At 47.1% G+C, this 19,896-nt stretch overlaps 1 protein-coding gene across 1 annotated transcript in view; it reads right to left on the bottom strand.

Annotated features, from left to right (window-relative positions):
• The window catches only part of XXYLT1 (xyloside xylosyltransferase 1), a 202,059-nt gene that overhangs the window by 76,909 nt on the left and 105,254 nt on the right, over positions 1-19,896 (bottom strand). Inside the window, exon 3 of the mRNA XM_066347160.1 lies at positions 10,813-10,945. Coding sequence (XP_066203257.1) covers positions 10,813-10,945 — 133 coding nt within the window. The remainder of the gene's footprint in view (positions 1-10,812; positions 10,946-19,896) is intronic.

Genomic DNA, 19,896 nt, shown 5'->3' with positions numbered 1-19,896 from the left:
TTAAATATCAATGACTTACTTCAAAGATATAGAACACATATTCCAAAAATTTATATGGAACCAAAAGAGAACACGAATAGCCTCAGCAATCCTGAAAAGGAAGAATAAAGTGGGAGGTATCACACTTCCGGATATCAAGTTATACTACAAGGCCATTGTACTCAAAACAGCCTGGTACTGGCATAAGAACAGGCATATAGATCAATGGAACAGAACTGAGAACCCAGAAATAAACCCACACCTTTATGGACAACTGATATTTGACAAAGGAGGTAAGAGCATACATTGGAGTAAAGACAGCCTCTTCAACAAATGGTGTTGGGAAAATTGGACAGCTACCTGCAAAAAAATGAAACTAGACCACCAACTTACACCATTCACAAAAATAAACTCAAAATGGATAAAAGACTTAAATGTAAGCCGTGAAACCATAAGCATCTTAGAAGAAAACATAGGCAGTAAGCTCTCCGACATTTCTCGCAGCAATATATTTGCCGAATTGTCTCCACAGGCAAGTGAAATAAAAGACAGGATAAACAAATGGGACTATATCAAACTAAAAAGCTTCTTCACAGCTAAAGACAATAAGAACAGAATAAAAAGACAAACTACACAATGGGAGAATATATTTGACAATGTGTCTGATAAGGGGTTAATAACCAAAATTTATAAAGAACTTGTAAAACTTAATACTAGGAAGACAAAGAATCCAATCAAAAAATGGGCAAAAGAAATGAATAGACACTTCTCCAAAAAGGACATACAGATGGCCAATAGGCATATGAAAAAATGCTCAACATCACTAATCATTAAAGAAATGCAAATTAAAAGCACAATGAGATATCACCTCACACCAGTCAGAATGGTGCTCATCAACAAAACAACACAGAAGAAGTGCTGGGGAGGATGTGGAGAAAAGGGAACCCTCCTGTACTGCTGGTGGAAATGCAGACTGGTGCAGCCACTGTGGAAAACAGTATGGAGATTCCTCAAAAAATTAAAAATCGAACTGCCTTTTGACCCAGCTATCCCACTATTAGGAATATTCCCCAAGAACATCATAGCACTGTATGAAAAGAAGAAATGCACCCCCATGTTTATGGCAGCATTGTTCACAATAGCAAAGATCTGGAAACAGCCCAAGTGTCCATCAGAGGACAAATGGATTAAAAAGCTTTGGTACATATATACTATGGAATACTACTCAGCCATAAGAAATGATGACATCGGATCATTTACAACAATATGGATGAACCTTGATAACATTATACTGAGCAAAATAAGTAAATCAGAAAAAACTAAGAACTATATGATTCCATACATAGGTGGGACATAAAAATGAGACTCAGAGACATAGACAAGAGTGTGGGGGTTAAGGCAGGGAGGAGGAGAGGGAGGGGATGGGGAAGGGGAGGGGCACAAAGAAAACCAGTTAGAAGGTGACGAAAGACAATTGGACTTTGGTTGATGGGAATGCAGCATAAGCAAATGGCAAAATAACCTAGAGCTGTTTTCTCTGAACATATGTACCCTGATTTATCAATGTCACCCCATTAAAATTAAAAAAAAAAAAAAGAATACCAGTGATGGGACTGTGGACCTTACTTGCTGTTTGAACAGCACACTGACTCAGCATTCGGTCCTTCATGTATTCAACAAGCATCACCCATGTTCTTGTCACATCTGGTCCACTCATCCATTTCCTCACTCATTTTTTCAAGAGACATCTGTGTCAGGTGCCACGTGATGGGTCAATTGTTATTGATTCCATAGAGCCAAAGCACTCATAATGTGCAGGAAGATAAAAAAACTGAAGTGAGTTGTGTTTTCAGAGAAGGGCAGCTCCTCACATATTCACCCAGGACGCCAGCTCGGCCTGAACACTCGGTCTTCGGCAGCCTCCTCGATTCCCACAGGCTTCAGACGGTGTCAGGATGTTCACAGCTTACTCAGGAGCACAAACCATCAGATAGGAAACAGTTACGTTAACAGAAACACAATTCCACTTGGCTTCTTCTGTAGACCACTCTTTCCTTTTAAAACACATTTTCCCAATGGTGTCATTAAAAAATAACAACTTCATGGTAGATATTTTTACCTCTACAACAGGGCAGGTATTTCTCTCCTGCTTTATGAGTAATTCCTGTAGGGGCTATATCAGCGCCTCAAGGTTACACAGGCTGTGCACATACAGTCAGCCCAGTCTTCTAACTCCCAGGGAGTGGAGGAAAACTGGGCTTCTTTACCAGTCACTATTTTAAAACATGGCAGGCTTTTCTCTCCTTTACTCAGATTTAACTAATAGAAACTGACAGGTTCAATCTTGGTTCATTTAAAAAAAAAAGAAAGAAAAAACGCCGTAAGAGCCAAGAACTCCACCCTCAGATGTCAGAGGGAAGAACAGAATCTGCTACTTTCATCTTCAAGGACTACATTTACTCATCCTGAAATGATGGTGGTGGTCGGACTCTCTTACAAAGCAGAGCTGCATGCCTCGCGAACAGATTTGAATTTACACTGACTGTAAAACCTTCCAGACGTGACCAATACATTAACATCCTGGCGGGAGACAATCTGGAGAGGTGAAAAATGCTGGCTGGCTAGATGTTAGAGGCACGTCTGTCTATCTTCCTGCCTCGTACAAACTGACACCAGACTGAGGAACCTGAGACCAAATGACACTATGAGGTCACACAACACTCTTCACCTCCACACCCTGCAATAGTCAACAGGATATTTTTAAAGAACAGATTAAAATGACATTTACAGATGAAATGGTATGCTGTCTGGAAGTTGCTTAAAATAATGGAGGGGGGTCCTAGCCAGGTAGCTCAGTTTGGTTAGTCCAGCGGTTCTCAACCTGTGGATCGCGACCCCAGCGGGGGTCGCAACCCACAGGTTGAGAACCGCTGGGTTAGAGCATCATATACATACACCAAAGTTGCAGGTTCAATTCCCAGTCAAGGCAATACAAAAAAAATCAACCAATGAATTCATAAATAAGTGGAATAACAAATCGATGTTTCTCTCTCACTCTCCCTTCCTCTCTCTAAAAATCAATCAATCAATAATAATAATAATAATAATGGAGGGGGTGGGAAGTAGGTGAAGCACAGATGAAACAAACTGGCCAAGGATTGATAATATTGAAGTTCCATGAATATTATAATATTGAAGCACCCATATACCTTACTTACTATGTTAGAAATTTTCCATAGTAAAAAGAAAAAAAAAGTATGTTGGAAGACTAGCAATGTTTATTGAAGAATATACTGAGTTAAGTATAAGGATGGACAAGACATACCGTTAAGTGAACAAAAAGACATGTAAACTGTCATATACCATGAGCTCATGTAACCACACATACACACAAAACACACACTGACAAATCTGTAAATCTGTAGAAAATTTCTGGAAAACTGAAAATCTCCATATACTTTTTAAATTTTTAATGGAAATGTATTGCTTTTTTACCGTTATTTTTATATAATAATTTTTTAGTTCAACGGGTATGGCAGGGGGACAGGATATACATAGCAGGGTTCAAAAATGAGATGAACATCTCCACGGATTGGATGGAACCGAAACCACCCTGGTGATCAGGGCTAGAGCCGTGGCCAGAAGTTTGCACTCCACAGGGTGACAAAGACTGAAACAACATGCCCAGGAAAGTAGGAGCCAGGCTCCCTGAGAAACCAGGGAACAGGGTGCCTGCCTGCATCTCTCCCCTCCCCTCCTCGCTCCTTCCTCCTCTGCTGTGACTCTACTGCAACCTTTCTTTGCAAACCTTCCCCACTCTGAGCTCGTGGGTCCTAGTAAAAGACTGTTAAAATTCCAGCCAGAATAGACTACTTGTTTTCTCTTTGAAATACTGGCAGTTTCTGTTTTGCAAATACCTTAAGTTGCTTAGGATATGTAGTAAAAATTCAAAAACAGCCTGCATAGATACTAAATTCATGATGGTGGTTTCCTCAGGGGAGAAAGGGTAGGAAGGGAACACCACCAACACCCTAGCTGCCAGGAGTCCCGGAAATCAAGTATCCAGCGTGTCTGCCCTCCATAAAGGAGGCAGGCTCACCCATCAGGGAATTCTTCAAACACAGGAAAGGAGTTCAGATGCTGAGAAGCCAAAATATTAGCACTAATTATGTTAAGTTATCAGTAGCTCCACTTTTACATATACGGAAACTGAAGCTCAGAGGTTAATAAGTGACTTCCCTACGGTCACAGAATTAATAAGTGGCTGCGCTGGGGCTGGATAAGAATGCCACCAACACTAGGGGGTACTGGTCTGTGCCAGGCACTATAAATACATTGTCTCTAAATTAACCCTCCAATCACTCCCACCATATCTGGTTATATAGTAAGATAACCTCCATTTCTCAGCTAAAGAAACTAAAGTTCAGAGAGGTCAGGAGATTTGCTCAAAGTCACACAGCTCTGAGTGGCAGAGGCAGTATTCAATCCATCCTCCTCCTACCTCTGTGGTAGTCCTCCCATCCTCCCCAGTTTCCCTGCGAGCCCTTCCCCAGTCCTAGGAACGGAAGAGCCTGCGATTTTCACTCTGAGCGTCTGGGCTGTCACAAATGCTACAATAAAAACCATGTGACCTAAAAGGTGAAAGAGTGGACACTATTAAAATACCTAACACAAAAGCAAATTCCTGCCTAGTGGTGTGTTATCAGCAGCTGACAGGATTAGCCTGCTGCTTCCCCCTCGGGATGGGTTTGAGCTCACACCAGCACACAGCTGGCCTGTGGAGCCAAAAATGAACCGGAAGCCCATGGCCCCCGCCAACAAACTCCCATTCAGCAGCTCCTCAGGTGGCCAGCTCCGAGACAGAGTGACCAAAACCAAGGACTGTGACCCCAGCTCAACACACACACACACACACACACACACACACACACACACACTCTCTCTCTCTCTCTCTCTCATACACATTCTCTCTCATCATCACACACACATATTCACACTCTCTCACACACATTCTCTCCCCCAGGCTCAGCAGGAGCCCTAGGGCCTGAATCTAAGCCTCTCCCAGGCTCCCTAGCCCCACTGGCCACCCCAAACCACAGGCAGGCCTCTAGCTCCTGCACAGCGGGAACCGCAGGCCTGCTGTCTCCCAGACGCTCTGAGGGCTGCCTCCCACTCCTCACTCGCTCACCCTCCCAAGCTCCACTTCTGCACCTTTGTTTCTGCTTACTCAAGGGTCTTGTAGAGAAGCCACATCACTTGCTTCTGCTAAAAAGAGATTTTAGCTCTTGGGTAGGAGTAGGGCTGTCAGATTTTTAGCAAAATAAAAAACAGGACACCCAGTTTAAATTTAAATTTTGTTTAAACAACAAATAATTGCTTTGGACAAATATGTCCCTGTGTAATATTTGGGGCCTACTTATACAAAACAACTTCCATTGTTTATCTGAAATTTAATTTAACTGAGTGTCCTGTATTTTAACTGGTAATTCTATATGGTTGGGGGTGGGGTAGAGTAAGTTTCCAGAAAAACAAACCATCTGGGAAAGAACCCACAAAAAGGAATTGTGAGGATTATGGGAGGGAGTGAAGAAACACTCTTCACTAAAGGTCTCTTTCGCACCAGCAGCTTGCTGTGAGTTAGCACATTTGAGTTTTCCAGTGATTCTGCGGATTATAGATATTTATCCCCACTTACAGGTTAAAAAAAAAAAAAGAGGGTCAGAGAATCAAATGACTTACAAAAAGCATCACAGAGGTGATTCGTGAAAGGCAGAACTATAATATGGTTTCTGAGAACAACCTGAGTGTTATTTCTTTTACATAGAGCCACTGTACTGTTTTATAATTTTTATAGGCTGTAAATAAAGAAGGTCCAACAGTTTTCTTAGTCTTCTAATACATTCCTAAGGAAGCAAATTCAAAATGGCACCCTGGACTAATAAATATTTGCAAAATATAGGTGTCTATTTACGGAGACCGTTCTATTTACTGAGAAACCACGAGGCCCCTCTCTCCTTCTGGCCACTTATCCCAATAAAACACATCACCAGTGAGGACCTGTTTGTGGTCTAGTTCCCTGACACGAAGGAAGAGTAAAGGTCAAGAAAGGAAGGGCAATGTTTCACCCAAAATGACCACTGCTTCCAACTTTCAGGTAAGGAAGGTCACAGGATATTTCACTCAACAGAATCTTAACAGAGACCCAAGGAGAGAAGTGTTAGTACAGTATCCTAGTATCCTAGTATTAGTGTAGGCAACTAGACGTTGATAAAAAGAGCAAAGGAAATCAGACATTATGAAGCCCAGTCAACTATGGAGCTGAATAATAAGCCCGCTTCACTAGGAAGCTACAACTTCAGATCCACCCCAGGGAGGCAGGACCTGCTTTCCAATCTCCCAGGGTGCAACCAGTCCACTCGCCTGGGCTATGATAGGGGGTGGGGAGGGGGGTGGAGAGAAATAAACAACAAAGGGGAAATTCCTCTGCTAGGGACATGCCCAGTAGAAGCCACGCCGCCACAGGGGAGGTGAGCACATGCACAATAGGAGGCTAGATGGCAACCATACAGGCCTGTCTAGCCTGGTAAAAGGATCAGATTGGATAAGGTGTACAGAACCCCAGAAAACCTAGAAATAAACTGGTTAGGGGGAGGACTGGGAAGTTGATTGGTTAGTTTGAAAGAACACCTGGTCCTTCCCAAGGCCGAGGTAATATAATCCAAGCTTAACAAAGTGCTCTCCTCTCCCTCTCTCCCTCTCTCCCTCTCTCCCCCCCCCTCCCTATACACACACACACACACACACACACACACACACACACGGACAGTCCTTCTCCACAGCAGTCATGTGGGCCTAGCAGCCGCAGGCAGACTCCAAACACAGGCCCCAGGCCCGGTCCGGGGACAGCAGTGCAGGGCCAGCCAACCTGAGCACAGCTGTGAACAGAGACTACACTCGCTGGACAGGGACAAAGACTGACTGCACTAAGCTTTGCTGTGGACTCAACCAATGGCACAGAATTTCTGGACACTGGCCCTTTTGCTGGGCTTGATGAAGACAAGGGAGACTTTTTCCATAGCAGGAAGAGCAGAAATGAAACACTGGGAACTGGAGGCAGCCTTCCACTCTGTCCCAATACGCCTTACTACAGCACTCAACCTCCAACGCGGGGTCCTCGGGAGTGCTTTTCTCACCACTGCGTGAAAGGACTCCATTTCTACCAGCAACTCCAGCATTCCATGATCCATCATCTTCCAGAAAACACAGTCGATCTGGTGTACATTCGGTAATAAATAAATAAATAAATGTAAGGAAAGCTATTTGTCAAATGGACAAAGGGAAATACTTTCTCCCCCACACCCTTCCAAGCATGTAACATTTATGGCACACAATAGAGGGGAAACAGATATAAAAATGACTTATTTGTGCCCTTCTGAAGTAAAGTATCTGTCAGACAAGTGACTATAAAAATAATACCACTGAGGAGATCTAAATTTACTTCTGCTTAGTGAATTTCCAGATCAAAATGAACTCAATTAATCTGTCCAACTTTTGCTTTTGTACTGTTTTATTTCTAAATTTCCCTTTCTTTTCATAGATGCTAGCAAATTCCACTTACGATAGGAAAAGAAGTTGTCCACCTCACATGCCATCTCTTAGGAGAAGTGCGTGGTTGTAAGACGGCTGCTAGTTCCTCAAGCCGTGCTTGGGGAGTGGCGAGTGTCCACAGAGGCGGGCGGATGGCCGGGCAGGGATGCCAAGCCGGAGAAGGGCCCAGCTCTCCCTGTCCTTGCTTGGGTACTGTTCACCTACTCCTCTCCATTCCCCCCTTCCTTCTGCCACCTCACCCTCGCAAAGGCACACACCCAGGCCCAGTTTCCAAAGTGGCAGACAGCTTAATACTTGGTCTCTCAGATCACAGAGGTGTCTCCACTTTTCCCATGGAAGACAGCAAGAAGCCACACCCCATGCTCTGTCTGCCCCAGCCCCAGCCCCAGCCCCAGCCCCAGTATCAGCCCCAGCCCCAGCCCTAGCCCCAGCCCCAGCCCCAGTATCAGCCCCAGCCCCAGCCCCAGCCCCAGGCCCAGCCCCAGCCCCAGCCCCAGCCCCAGTATCAGCCCCAGCCCCAGCCCCAGCCCCAGTATCAGCCCCAGCCCCAGCCCCAGCCCCAGTATCAGCCCCAGCCCTAGCCCCAGCCCCAGTATCAGCCCCAGCCCCAGCCCTAGCCCTAGCCCCAGCCCCAGTATCAGCCCCAGCCCCAGCCCCAGCCCCAGGCCCAGCCCCAGCCCCAGTATCAGCCCCAGCCCCAGCCCCAGCCCCAGTATCAGCCCCAGCCCCAGCCCCAGCCCTAGCCCCAGCCCCAGTATCAGCCCCAGCCCCAGCCCCAGCCCAAGCCCCCACCCAGCCCACCCCCAGTATCAGCCCCAGCCCCAGCCCCAGCCCAGTATCAGCCCCAGCCCCAGCCCCTGCCCCAGTATCAGCCCCAGCCCCAGCCCCAGCCCCAGCCCCAGCCCCAGCCCCAGCCCCAGCCCCAGCCCCGGCCCGGCCTATTCAACAATTACCCAGAGCCCTGGGGTGCGGAGAAGTACAGGGCAGTCGTCTGGAGACTTAGTTAAGGGCCTTTAGAAACATTTCACCTGGGGAGAGTGAGAGGAGGCGAGGAGAGCATGGAAAGGAGGCGATGCTGTGTTGACTCTGAGGGCACTTGTGGGCTCCAGCAGCCCTGCCTGAGGGCTCGCCCTCTCATGTGCATAATGATAATTAAAGGCTGAAGCGGAGAAAAACGCAATTTCATTTTGGATCTGAAATCTTTCAGAGATTGCTTTTGAGAAGTCCAGACAATTAAGTTGATTTAATTTTCACAGTTTATAAAACCCTAGATGTACAGAAAACATAAATACTGGCCGGCTTAAATTAAATATGATTAGGTTTCCATATTTATACATAAGATTTCAAATAAGGGCTTGAATGCATCACTGCATTTAAATAATTAGCCTGGTTTAAACAGTCCGGGGACACTGGCCCCTCCAGACCCAGCAGACAAGCACTTCAGGACAGAGGAAAGACAGTGAGAAAATGGTTACTGTCAGCAGACCTGGGGTCGCAGTCACCAGAGCTGGGAGGAGGTCCTGTCGTGGAGCACACCTGCACCCCCTCTCCAATGGGGAAGCCAGGGCTCCGAGCATGGAGGCAGATCTGGGACCAGCACAGAGGACTCTGGACTCCCAGTTCAGTGCTCCTTCCATCACCTCCTTCTGTTAAATCAAGAACCTCAGACAGAAGCTATACCACATACAAAGGTAAGGGAGTGGGGCAGGGAGGCTGCTGTGAGTTAAATGGCAGGTGTTTGGCCAAACCCTCTCCTGGTCACTCCCCAGAGCAGCGTAAGGGGTTCCACACTGGCACTTGGGGCAACTTGTGAGAAGATTATATCCAGGAGAACAGCCCGCAAGGCCTAGGAGTTATCAGTTCATTCAGAGGCCTTGCAGGAATTTCCTGTTATGTGATCTGGGTCTTGCAAATAGCCACAACCAAGCTGAGGCTGTCACTTCTCCCCTCCCTTCTGAGCTCTGGAGTCACTGGTTGCCTGTGCCCTGCAGTGCTCTGGAGACTGGGCCTTGCTCTAAGAATGTCCAGAGGAGCCAGCAGGAGGGTCTGCACCAAGAATGAGGAGCAGGCCCGCCCAGGGGATGGTGAAATCCCAGCTCCAGGCCCTTGGCTCTGGGACAGTTATGGCTCTGCCCAGAGGAGGAAGGGTCAGCAACATAGAACCCTGTGGATGCAGGGCCATGGGCCTAGCTGCTAACAAAAACCTGTAGGTTCTTCTGATTTTCCTTCTTCCTTTTTATTTTCCAATTGTAAGACATACATTACACACAAAAGCGTGCGTGCACACACAGGCACAGCCGCCAGGCGGGAACTGAAGTGCTGCAGCACTCCAGAGGCAATCCCCACCCCTGGCCCCCTCCAGAGGCAATCCCCATCCCTGGCCCCCTCCAGAGGTGTCCCCCTCCAGAGGTAACCCCCGTCCCGACTTTTGGGAACCCTCATTCCCTTGGTTTCCCTTATCATTTTAACCACTTGTGTATGCATCCCTGAAGATTACAATTTAGTTTTGCCTATCAGTGTCCTGTTAACTGTAGCTACTGTTTGCTATGGTTTTTATATAGCATTCAAGTGCATGGATATACTTTTTTACCCATTCTGCTGTCTGTGGGCATTTAAATTGTTCTCAGTTTGGGGCGACTACAAACAGTGCTGCGGTGAATATTCCTGAGCGTGTCCCCTGGTCTCAGGTGCTGGAGTTTCTCCAGGGAGCACGCCTGACAACGAAGCTCTGCTTCCTGCAGACACGCATCTTCGCCTCGACCAGGTTATGCCAATCTGTGTTCCAAAGCTGTGTTGCCTTTGCCTCTCTACAGGACTATGATACACCCACCCCGTTTATACAGAGGAATGAGGCCTGGCGACTCTGAGGCCAGGAAAGGCTAGTCCACTGCCAGACTGACAAGTAAAAGCAAGATCCTAACTCCTCCTCCGTAAGACAAAGCCTAAAAAATTTTAAATTCTGAGCTTAACCAGAACCAACAACCAGAAGAACTGAATTTTCCACAAGAGAAATGTCACAAATCCCCCTAAAAGAAGGAGATGGCACCTCTGGCTTCAGAGTAATGCCATCTATTAACTGTAAGTAACGACTACAAACGTGTCCCTGAGACATTACGTGCAGAAAGGCTACAGGCTAATAAATCACCATTGGCCATGAATGGCAGGAGGGAGGGGAGCACAGGGTGGGAGGGGTCCAGGAGACCTCCGCCCACAGCTGCTACGTACCTATACACCGGCTGCATCTCTCTTGCGATGCCAATGATGGCGCCTGGCAGGAAATTGTCAAACTCCTCAAACAATTCCCGGATGTTGGTCTTGTACTTTAGGTCTAAGTCCAGCTGAATTATCCGCAGGATCTCTGGAGGAAAGAAAAAGACAACAATAAGACACAGACACACATCCTGGGAGGCTCGGCTATTCATAGAAAATGAAGTGGAAGGTGCAGAAAAGGGTACTACTGGTTTATTCTTGCTGTCCCTGGAGATGCAAAGTTACTGCTGGAAGCAAAGGCCCTTCCTTTGCCAGCATCCCCCTCCACAAGACTAGAAGTGCCCATAAACAACTGTTCTGTATCTTTCCTTCTAATTGCAGATACACATTTTATTTAAATCCAAGTGGCCAGATGCTTCAGTTGAGGCCTACTGTCCTAGTGTAGTTGTTGAAAGCACAGTTTCATTCTGAAAAATCTCTGACATTCTATATGGATACCCTCCTTAAAACAGAGAGCACATGGGTATTGCTGCTCTTTAGGGCACATGTGGTCAATGACCCAAAGAAGAAAGGGATAAACAGTCTTAAGCCAGACATGGCCAACATATGGCCCATGGGCCGGATTTGGCCCGCCAAATGAGTTTATGTGGCCTGCGATTAAATTTTTAATATTCTCCACTACTTTAAAATCTCAGCTACTCAGAAGTGGAAGCGTCTTTGATTATTGGAAATCGAGATATGTAAGAAGATAGTGATACGCAGAAAAGAATTCCACGTGTGACTAATCTAGGGTTAACTTCCATTAATTGGTAAAACACATTTGTGATACTTCTTTATTTTCTAAAAATATTCCATTATAAAGATTTACAACTTTTGTACACATCCATACTCAATATGAACTGTTTGACATTTAATAGCGATGTGAAACCCACATTCTTTTAGGCGCAGTTTGCCAGTGCACACCCAAGGTCAAACAATTCATTATTTTTGTGGTCAAGCGTGCTGAATCAAGTGGCATTGTAGCATAGACAATAGCTGCAGTTGATGACTGAAAATGTGTCCAGGCTGTTTATAAAACAAAATAATTGTTTTATTTGCGATATAGCCCCTTCAAGCTCATTCTATTAATTGTTTTGATTGACTGTAATACAATTTAGATATTTATACAGTATGTAATTATATTTTTATTAAAATATATTTTTATTAAAATATTGTATATTAAAATTTTTTTCACTCACATTTATTCATAAACAAATTACATAATAAAATTTTATTTACTTAAACGAATCATTTTTGTATTTAACATTTTTTAATTTTAATATTTTGTCCAGCCCATGAAAAATGTTTCTTTCTAATCTGGCCTGGGGGCAAAAACTGTTGGCCACACTTGTCTTGGGCTCTTATTAGTACATTCTAGAAACCTAAACACATGTCAGGTTAGACAGACTGAGTCTCACAATTATGTTGCACATAAGAGCTATTTGCTTCTGTTGCCTCCAGAAACTCAGAGTGAGAAGGGAGGAGGGCGGGGAGGTGCTGGCCATTCATTCTCTCATCCTGCACCTGGCCAAGCCTGACTGAGTTCCTATGCTGTCAGTGCCAGGAGGGGACCAGACAGAAGGCAGACAAGGAAGGACACTGCCCTCGAGGAGAGAGATGCAGGTGACTAAAACCAAGAACTAGTGCTGACATAAAATAGAAGAGGGATTGTGGGAGCTCCAAAGAGGGGCTGCTGGGGTTAAATGGTGAAGAGACACACTAAACACTTGGTACCAAGGAGAAGACCTGACGGGGAATCAGACCACATGACTACAAGCTCCAGTGCTGCTGCTAAAGAATTTCGTAACCCTGGGAAAATTACTTTACTTCTAAAAATCTTAGTTGGCCTGACCTGTGGTGGCACAGTGGATGGAGCGTCGACCTGGAATGCTGAGGTCGCCAGTGTGAAACCCCGCACTTGCCAGTCAAGACACATACAAGAAGCAACTATGAGTTGATGCTTCCTGCTGCTCCCTCACCCCACCCCGTCTTTCTATCTCTAAAGTCAATAAAGAAAATATTTTAAAACCCTAGTTGTTTCATCTGTTAAAGTGGTGACAATACGATATGCCTCGTGAGGCTGTGATGCCGCGAAGATGGGACGACAGATGGGAAACGTCACCTCAGCAGGCTGCGGAGGCTCCAGGGACCCAGAGCTTGGAGAGCAGGAGTCTTGCTGAGGCCTGCGGCAACCTAGGAAGACTTACTGGAAGACAGGCCACGGGCTGGACCGTGACGGTGGGCAGGCGTGGCCAGGTGAGGTCACACCAGCCCTGTCCAGGACATCGGGGTCTCCACTTGGCTCTTCACCAGCCCTGCACGTCTGCCCGCTGCAGAGCCCGACACCTGCCTGTGGGCAGCTGCCCCTGGAGGCCCTCTGACGATGGGCACCCTACCTTTGACTCAGCCTCCACCCATTCACAGAGCAGGGCTTGGCATCAAGTAAACAGTGAGGAATGTTTGTGGAATTTAATTGCCATTCTCTAAAGTAGTTTATGAAGAAATCATAGCTTACCATTTAAGAAAAACTGATTAATTTGTTCCTTGTTCTAGTCTTCTTTGTGACACAGAAACAAAACATTAGTTGACCCCCTAAATGAGTTTCGTGAAGGAAAAAAAAAAAAAAGCTACAGTACGTAAGCCAGCTGCCCAGGCCAGAGGACAGTGAGAGGGCCCCAGAGACGGCTCCTCTGGCCCTATGTGGTGGCAATACAGAAAAAGGGGCCCGCTGGGCCAGTGTGGACCTGCGGCCCACCTGGCTTCACACTGCCCACCCCATACAGAAATGTGAGTGAGAATGCTTGTTTCCTTCCCGTACTAGAAACAATAACAGCCTAGAAACCGGAAATGTGACGACCCCGGAGCCCTGTGGTGACTTTGTTGTCCCTCAGAAAGCTGCCCTAACCCAGGAGTAGAGACGAGGAACAGGCCACTGGGCAGTCCCCCTGAGCCCACTGCTCTCAGGCATGGCCCTGGGAACAGAGGCAAGGAACCTGATGGGGACTTTACAGAAGAACACTGTGTCCCAAGAGAGAATGTTCAGGAATGAGAGTTGGAGCCATCAAAAAGTCATAATGGGGAGGCCCCACAGCACACACCCCTCCAGCCATTTCTCTTTTCTCTTTCGGTCCATCTCCTGTGCCCCAAGCTCCCACACACAGCTCTTACACGAGGTAGAGCAGAGCCCTTCTGAGACAGGGACAGGATGGCACCATCACCCCGAATCCCAAGCAGAGAAACCTGTCGCAAGTTCTGTCGATAAAGGGGGGGGGCACAAGGCATTTGGCCTGGAGATGGAGGGGCCTCTGGGGCGCTTGGTGGCAGTTTTGTGGCACTGTCAAGACTGTGAGAGGAGGGTAAATCTCATCCTCATGGCACCAGGGAGTAGTACTTCCAAAAACATCAGTGATGGCCACATAGACGCACCCTTTCTTTGAGTGGGTTTAAGTGTCCAGCATTGCACAGGCAATAGCTTATGTCTCATAACCATCCAACATGCTTAGATGAAGAAACAGAGGCTTAGGACAATTAAAGGTCCACAAGTAAGTGTTGGAGTGGGATGTGAACCTAGGTTTGCCTGACTTGAAAGCCTAGCATGCTCCTCCCACAGACCCTAATTCCTCTTCTGATGGAGAGGAACTCCAAGGAGGCAGACTTTGGCTCCAATGCTCTCCACACAGGGACCCCAAGCGCATGCAGAAGTGCCTAAGACTTTGACAGACAAAAAGCAGAACAACACTCTGGCCACACGTGGACTTGAAGGAAAGTTCTCTACATGAAAATGGTAATTTCATTGTAATTAAACTCCTAACAGTAGAGAGGTCATTCATTCAATCAGTCCTTGTTCCTTGAAAGCCTACATGTGGTCTAGTCTTATGACCTCATCCAAATCCTACGCAAGGAGCAGCCAGACGCCTCCTTCCCTGGCCTGCTTGGTCAGGCCTGGTCAGAAGTCGCTGCCTGCCTCAGGTCACTGCTACCTGTGTCCCTGTCTCACCACCCTTGCCAGAGAGAATTCTCCTTGAGAAAAGGAATGTGCTGGGGAAGACATCAGATGTCTCCTGAAGAAACACAGCTCCTTCATCTGGGCAGAGCCCTGGCCTTGTCTGAATAAGCCCCTCAATAAATCTGAGTACGCCTGACCTGTGGTGGCGCAGTGGATAAAGCGTCGACCTGGAAATGCTGAGGTTGCCGGTTTGAAACCCTAGGCTTGCCTGGTCAAGGCACATATGGGAGTTGATGCTTCCAGCTTCTCACCTCTCTCTCTCTCTCTCTCTCAGTCTCTCCCTCTCCTCTCTAAAATGAATAAATAAAAATAAATAAATAAAAATAAATCTGAGTACTTTCCCTGCTCTTTAGTGACAGGTGGGGAGTGAACCTGGAGAGGTCATGTGCAGCCCTAAATATAGGAATTTCACATGCTTTCATATTTTTTATAAGTCCTCATTTGTAAAACCCTTGCCTTTCAGGAAGGGTTTGCTAAAAGTTGCTAACACCTTTTTCAAGAGGGACTTCACCAAACGAGGTTAACTGAGTAGGAAGAAAAGCAGCAGCAGCTCCAGGACAAAGTGACCCCTTTGCACCAACGTGAAAAGACTGCCCCAGCTGTCACCTTCGGGCGGAGGCAGGAGGACACTCCCTTCTCTTCAGGGAGGCTGACCGCCCCAAGTGTAGCCTACGCTGCCATTCAGGCGTCTCTCCAGGCTGTTATTCTTTTATGTAATTATGAAATAAGATGCCAAGTTGTAAATGTCACTGCTGAAAAGAGGAAGATGCTTACTAGGAATGCTGGAATTCGTTAGGCCAAGTTTTTTTAAAGAGCCCTGTTCCTCCTCTGGCCTCTGGTCCGTCATGCAGTCATCTCTCTGCGGGAACTACATCAGGGCTTTATACATAATGCTGAAAGACTGAGGTGAAAATGCAACAAGACTGATATACGGAAATAGCCACACTGATGGCCCAGACAGGATGCTGGTTGGAGGACAGCTGCAATGACAAAAGTGGAACCACTGAAATTTAAGGAATAAATAAATGAGATAATTGTCCCCAAAGCAAGGAGGAGATAAAATCTATAAAGAATGTATGAGAAAAAGGAGGACTAGACATCTACAAAACTCAGAAGAATGGGCAGCATCCATGGCAAGTGGGAAGTTCACCATGTCAGAATCCTGCAAGAAGATAAAAAGATAGAGGTCAGAATTATCTAGGATAAGAGATCTAAAAGACAGCCTGATAAGAATTGAAACCAATACACCCACTATACAGATGGGGAAACTGAGGACCAAAGAAGAAGAAGAACTTGTCAGGGGTCACACAGTCGAGTTAAGTGGCAAAGTTGATCCCAGAAGTCCCGTCTTCTGACTCCCTAGCTAATGCTATTATGTTAATTAACTCCCCCTCCCACCATCCACTCTCAATATGGACCATAAACTCCTAGAAAAAAGAAAACATTGTTTAATAGCCCAGAGGATAATGCATAAGAATTGCGAGGCACCCAACACAACTAGCTCCTGGAGGATCTGCATCCCATCCGTGGAAATGTAAACCTGAAGATTAATAAGTGGTAGTAGCCAAAGAAAAGAAATGAGACACCGCTATGATCCACACATTATGGTCAGCTTTAGGAAATGAGAAAATTCTCATATTAACATCAGGACGGGATGTTAAAAACCAAACAAGCAAATGTTTATATTCCTTGTGCTAAACTCAAAGGGAGGCAGGAAGCTCACTTAACATTCACGAGCCACTCCTTGGAGACAAAAGCTCAGCGTCTGGTGTGAGAGCCACAGCAACCAGTAGAAAACACTGTCCACCCCACTGCCCCACCATCCTCTGTTCTAGTTAAACCTGTTCATTCCTGGGACTGTGTTTACTGACATCCAATTAGTTGGATAAGGGTCCTTCCAACCAGCCCCTCACAAATCCTCTCATGCATGTGTTTAAATCACAAACACAAGAACTGAAGTATCAGTGTGCACCTGTGGTATTTCTGCAGGTGCAAGGACACCTGCCACATGGGTCAGGAAAGTCCTGTGTGGGCCCCTGGTGTTCGAGGGAAACTCTTGGGCTGGGTATCCTCCTTAGATGAGCTCACCTGCCTGGTGCTAGCATTCCCCACCTCATGGGTCAGTAGTTGGACCTTTAAACACTGGTTTCCATGGAGGATGAGTGTTTGCAATAGACCAGGCAGGCTGAGTTGAGCTATTTCAGGAAATGAAAGAATTGCTGCCTCCAGGGGTCCTGACTGAAACCCCCAACCACAGAACTGATGAATGGTTGACCACCAGACAGAAACCACTGAAGTAGTTCAACTCAAAGTGGGAAAAGATTCTAAGGATCTATCTAGGTGGACAAGAGCTAGTTTGAGACATAGTTACACTTGAACTTCAACTATAGGGGATAAAGTCAAGGCTGTGGTAGCAGCTTCACAAGGGAACATGTCTGCTCACCTCCTCCTCTCATGCTCCAGTTTCTGGCTAACAAAATAGTGTCTCCTGGTTCCACCAAGTTGGAAAAGGAGACAAGATTACAAGTGCTGGCTAAATATGCAGCTTTCGGGACCTTCATGACCCCATTGCCATCATCCCCACCCTGGCCTTGACAGCACGGAGGAGGCTCCTGCGTGCCCAGGTGCCTGTTCTCAGGGTTCAGGAAGCCCGTCTGCTGCTGGCATCTGAGGCCCTGAGCTGGGCCATAGATAGGCTCCGTTCTTCTGCACAAGTGCACCGCACAAGGCAACATTCGTGCCCTTCGAACCAGCTGGGAGGTTCCCAAGTCAACATTCCCCTGTGGAAACAGGCTTGGGACAGCTCATCATCAGCTTCCAATTAAACTAGCCACAAGGCGTGTCATCTGACCAGGGATGGAATTACAACCTAGAGTAAGTAAATTAATGATACCCGAAAACAAACAAAAGGGAGGGAAAAAGCCTCCTTTCCTCTCTCCTCCCTTCTCCCATCCCCAGAAACAATTCCTGGTAGACAATTGTTAACAAACACGAAACAACATGCGGTGGAACAGATCAGGAAACTCTGGAAAGACAGGCTTCGGTAAGCACTGGGCCCACCATCCTGGGCAACACACAGGCCTTGTCTGAGGGCAGATTAACCATGTGGGCGCCTTCTCCCCTTTGTTTTGAAAGAGGCCTCAGAGCTTCCTGGAGATAAATATTTATAACACATCAGAGAGTTTTCACCTCAGAACATCAGTGCAGCCTTCCCACTAACCAGGAGAGGGTTCAGGGAGAAGGGAAATTATGACTACCCCGAGCTATGTGGGGCGTCACGGGGCGGAGGACCTGGAAGCAGCTGCGTGGGAAGGAAGCTCCATTTCTCATTGTCTGCTTGGAAATAGTGCAGCAATTCACCACCTGCTCTATCAGCCTTTGGAGATTTTTTATTGCTGGTCAGCAGCACCTCTGGCCTACAGGAGCCACAGGGGGCAAATAAAAGGGGTGGAGACTTCCTCTAACGGTAAGAGGCTCATGACTCAAAAGGAGCTGTTCTGAGGTCCCTGGTGGCCACACTGGCCACACCAGCCTGGCTTCTCCCACTGGAGGGTCTCAAGCCATGACGGGGAGCCTGCCACTGCAAGTCACAGACCCCAGCTGTGTTCCTGAGGGGGGCTGTAGGTGGTGTTGGCTGTGATGTTCCACAGGGACAGGGTACTGGGGTCACTTCCCAGCTGGGCTCTCCTCTGTCCCTCAGAGTTGCTCTCCGTTCTCTTTGCTGTGTCAGACCCAGCTGCAGGACAGCTGGCTAACTATGGAAATAACTGCTATGAAGGAACAGATGCAACATGCCAAGGGCCAAGGCCTTGGGCCCAGATCCCTGGGGCTCCTCCAGCCTGGTCAGCCAAACGCTCCCTCAATGCCAGGAGGGGGTGTCTGTGGGCCAGGCCCATGCTGGGGCCGTGCACGGGCTGGCTCGGCTCATGGGCCTCACTACACTTCGGCCAGATGGGCTCTAGTACCCACCACTTCCCAACGAGGAACCTGAAGCTCAGGGAGTTTGGGCAACTTCTCTACAATGACCTAGCACGGGAGCATCAGGGTGGAGACAAGCACCGGTCTGCCTCACTCAGTCTGACCCAGTATCTTTGAAGTCCTTTCAAAGTCCCACTGTCTTTAAAAACAAGAAATGCTGCCACCTCAAGGGTGAAAATATTAGACAGCTCCAGATCTTCCGGTGCAGGGATGGGACTTCCCCGCTGCCCCCAACCACCTTCCTCAAGATCTTTCCCCCAAGGAATTTGAAGATTACTGGGGTTCCCTCTTATTGAACAGAGACTACTGGAGGAATTTCAGGGGGAAAGGGTTTAATGCCACAAAAGTAAGCTGAAAGGAAGTTTTTAATGACAATAGCCAAATGTATAAATATATTCATGCAATTACCCATATGCTCTGAGATTGGTGTTATTTCTGTCTGACAAATGAGGAAATGAAGAAATTCAGTGTGCTAAGAGCACACGGCTGGTCAAGGGCAGCGCTGGAATTTACACTGAAATCTGCGGGCTCTGAAGCACATGCTTGCGCTTTCTCCCCGTGCTCCACCCTCACTCCCCCCACCCCCCCTCCCCCCACCCCCATCGTCCCAGCCCCTGGACTCGACTTGCACTCGCTCCGTTCTGCAGGCACCGCTGTCCAGGAAGTGCTAGACGCTCCCCAGTGCTAATCTTTGTGTTCCACATTAGCAGCCTGCCCCCACCTCTGAGGCAGGAGGTGAAGGGAGGAAATGGAGTTCATAAGAGTGATTTATACAACCTGTTAGCAGCTCTGGTAAAAGGTTTTGGGGCCAAGAGGTTGAAATTAATGGCCAGAGTCAGTTTATGTATTAGCTATAAAACAAGTTCTTTTTTAGCCCTACTCGCCCCTCCCAAAATTAAACCTGAAAAACAATGTTAGCTATGGCTCAGCCAAAACATGTCTTTGTAACTATCAGCTCCTGTCTTGTGGATGAAACAAAGCAGATTATTGTGAGGACACGGTTTTGCTTCAGCAACCGTATAACCTGAGTCTCCCCCCTCACCTTTCGCACCTTCTGTGATTGTGTATTAATCATA

This window comes from Saccopteryx leptura, chromosome 8, assembly GCF_036850995.1.
Source record: "Saccopteryx leptura isolate mSacLep1 chromosome 8, mSacLep1_pri_phased_curated, whole genome shotgun sequence".
NCBI lineage: Eukaryota > Metazoa > Chordata > Mammalia > Chiroptera > Emballonuridae > Saccopteryx > Saccopteryx leptura.
The sequence above is the reverse complement of the archived record's forward strand: the minus strand, read 5'-3'. Positions and strand labels throughout refer to the sequence as shown.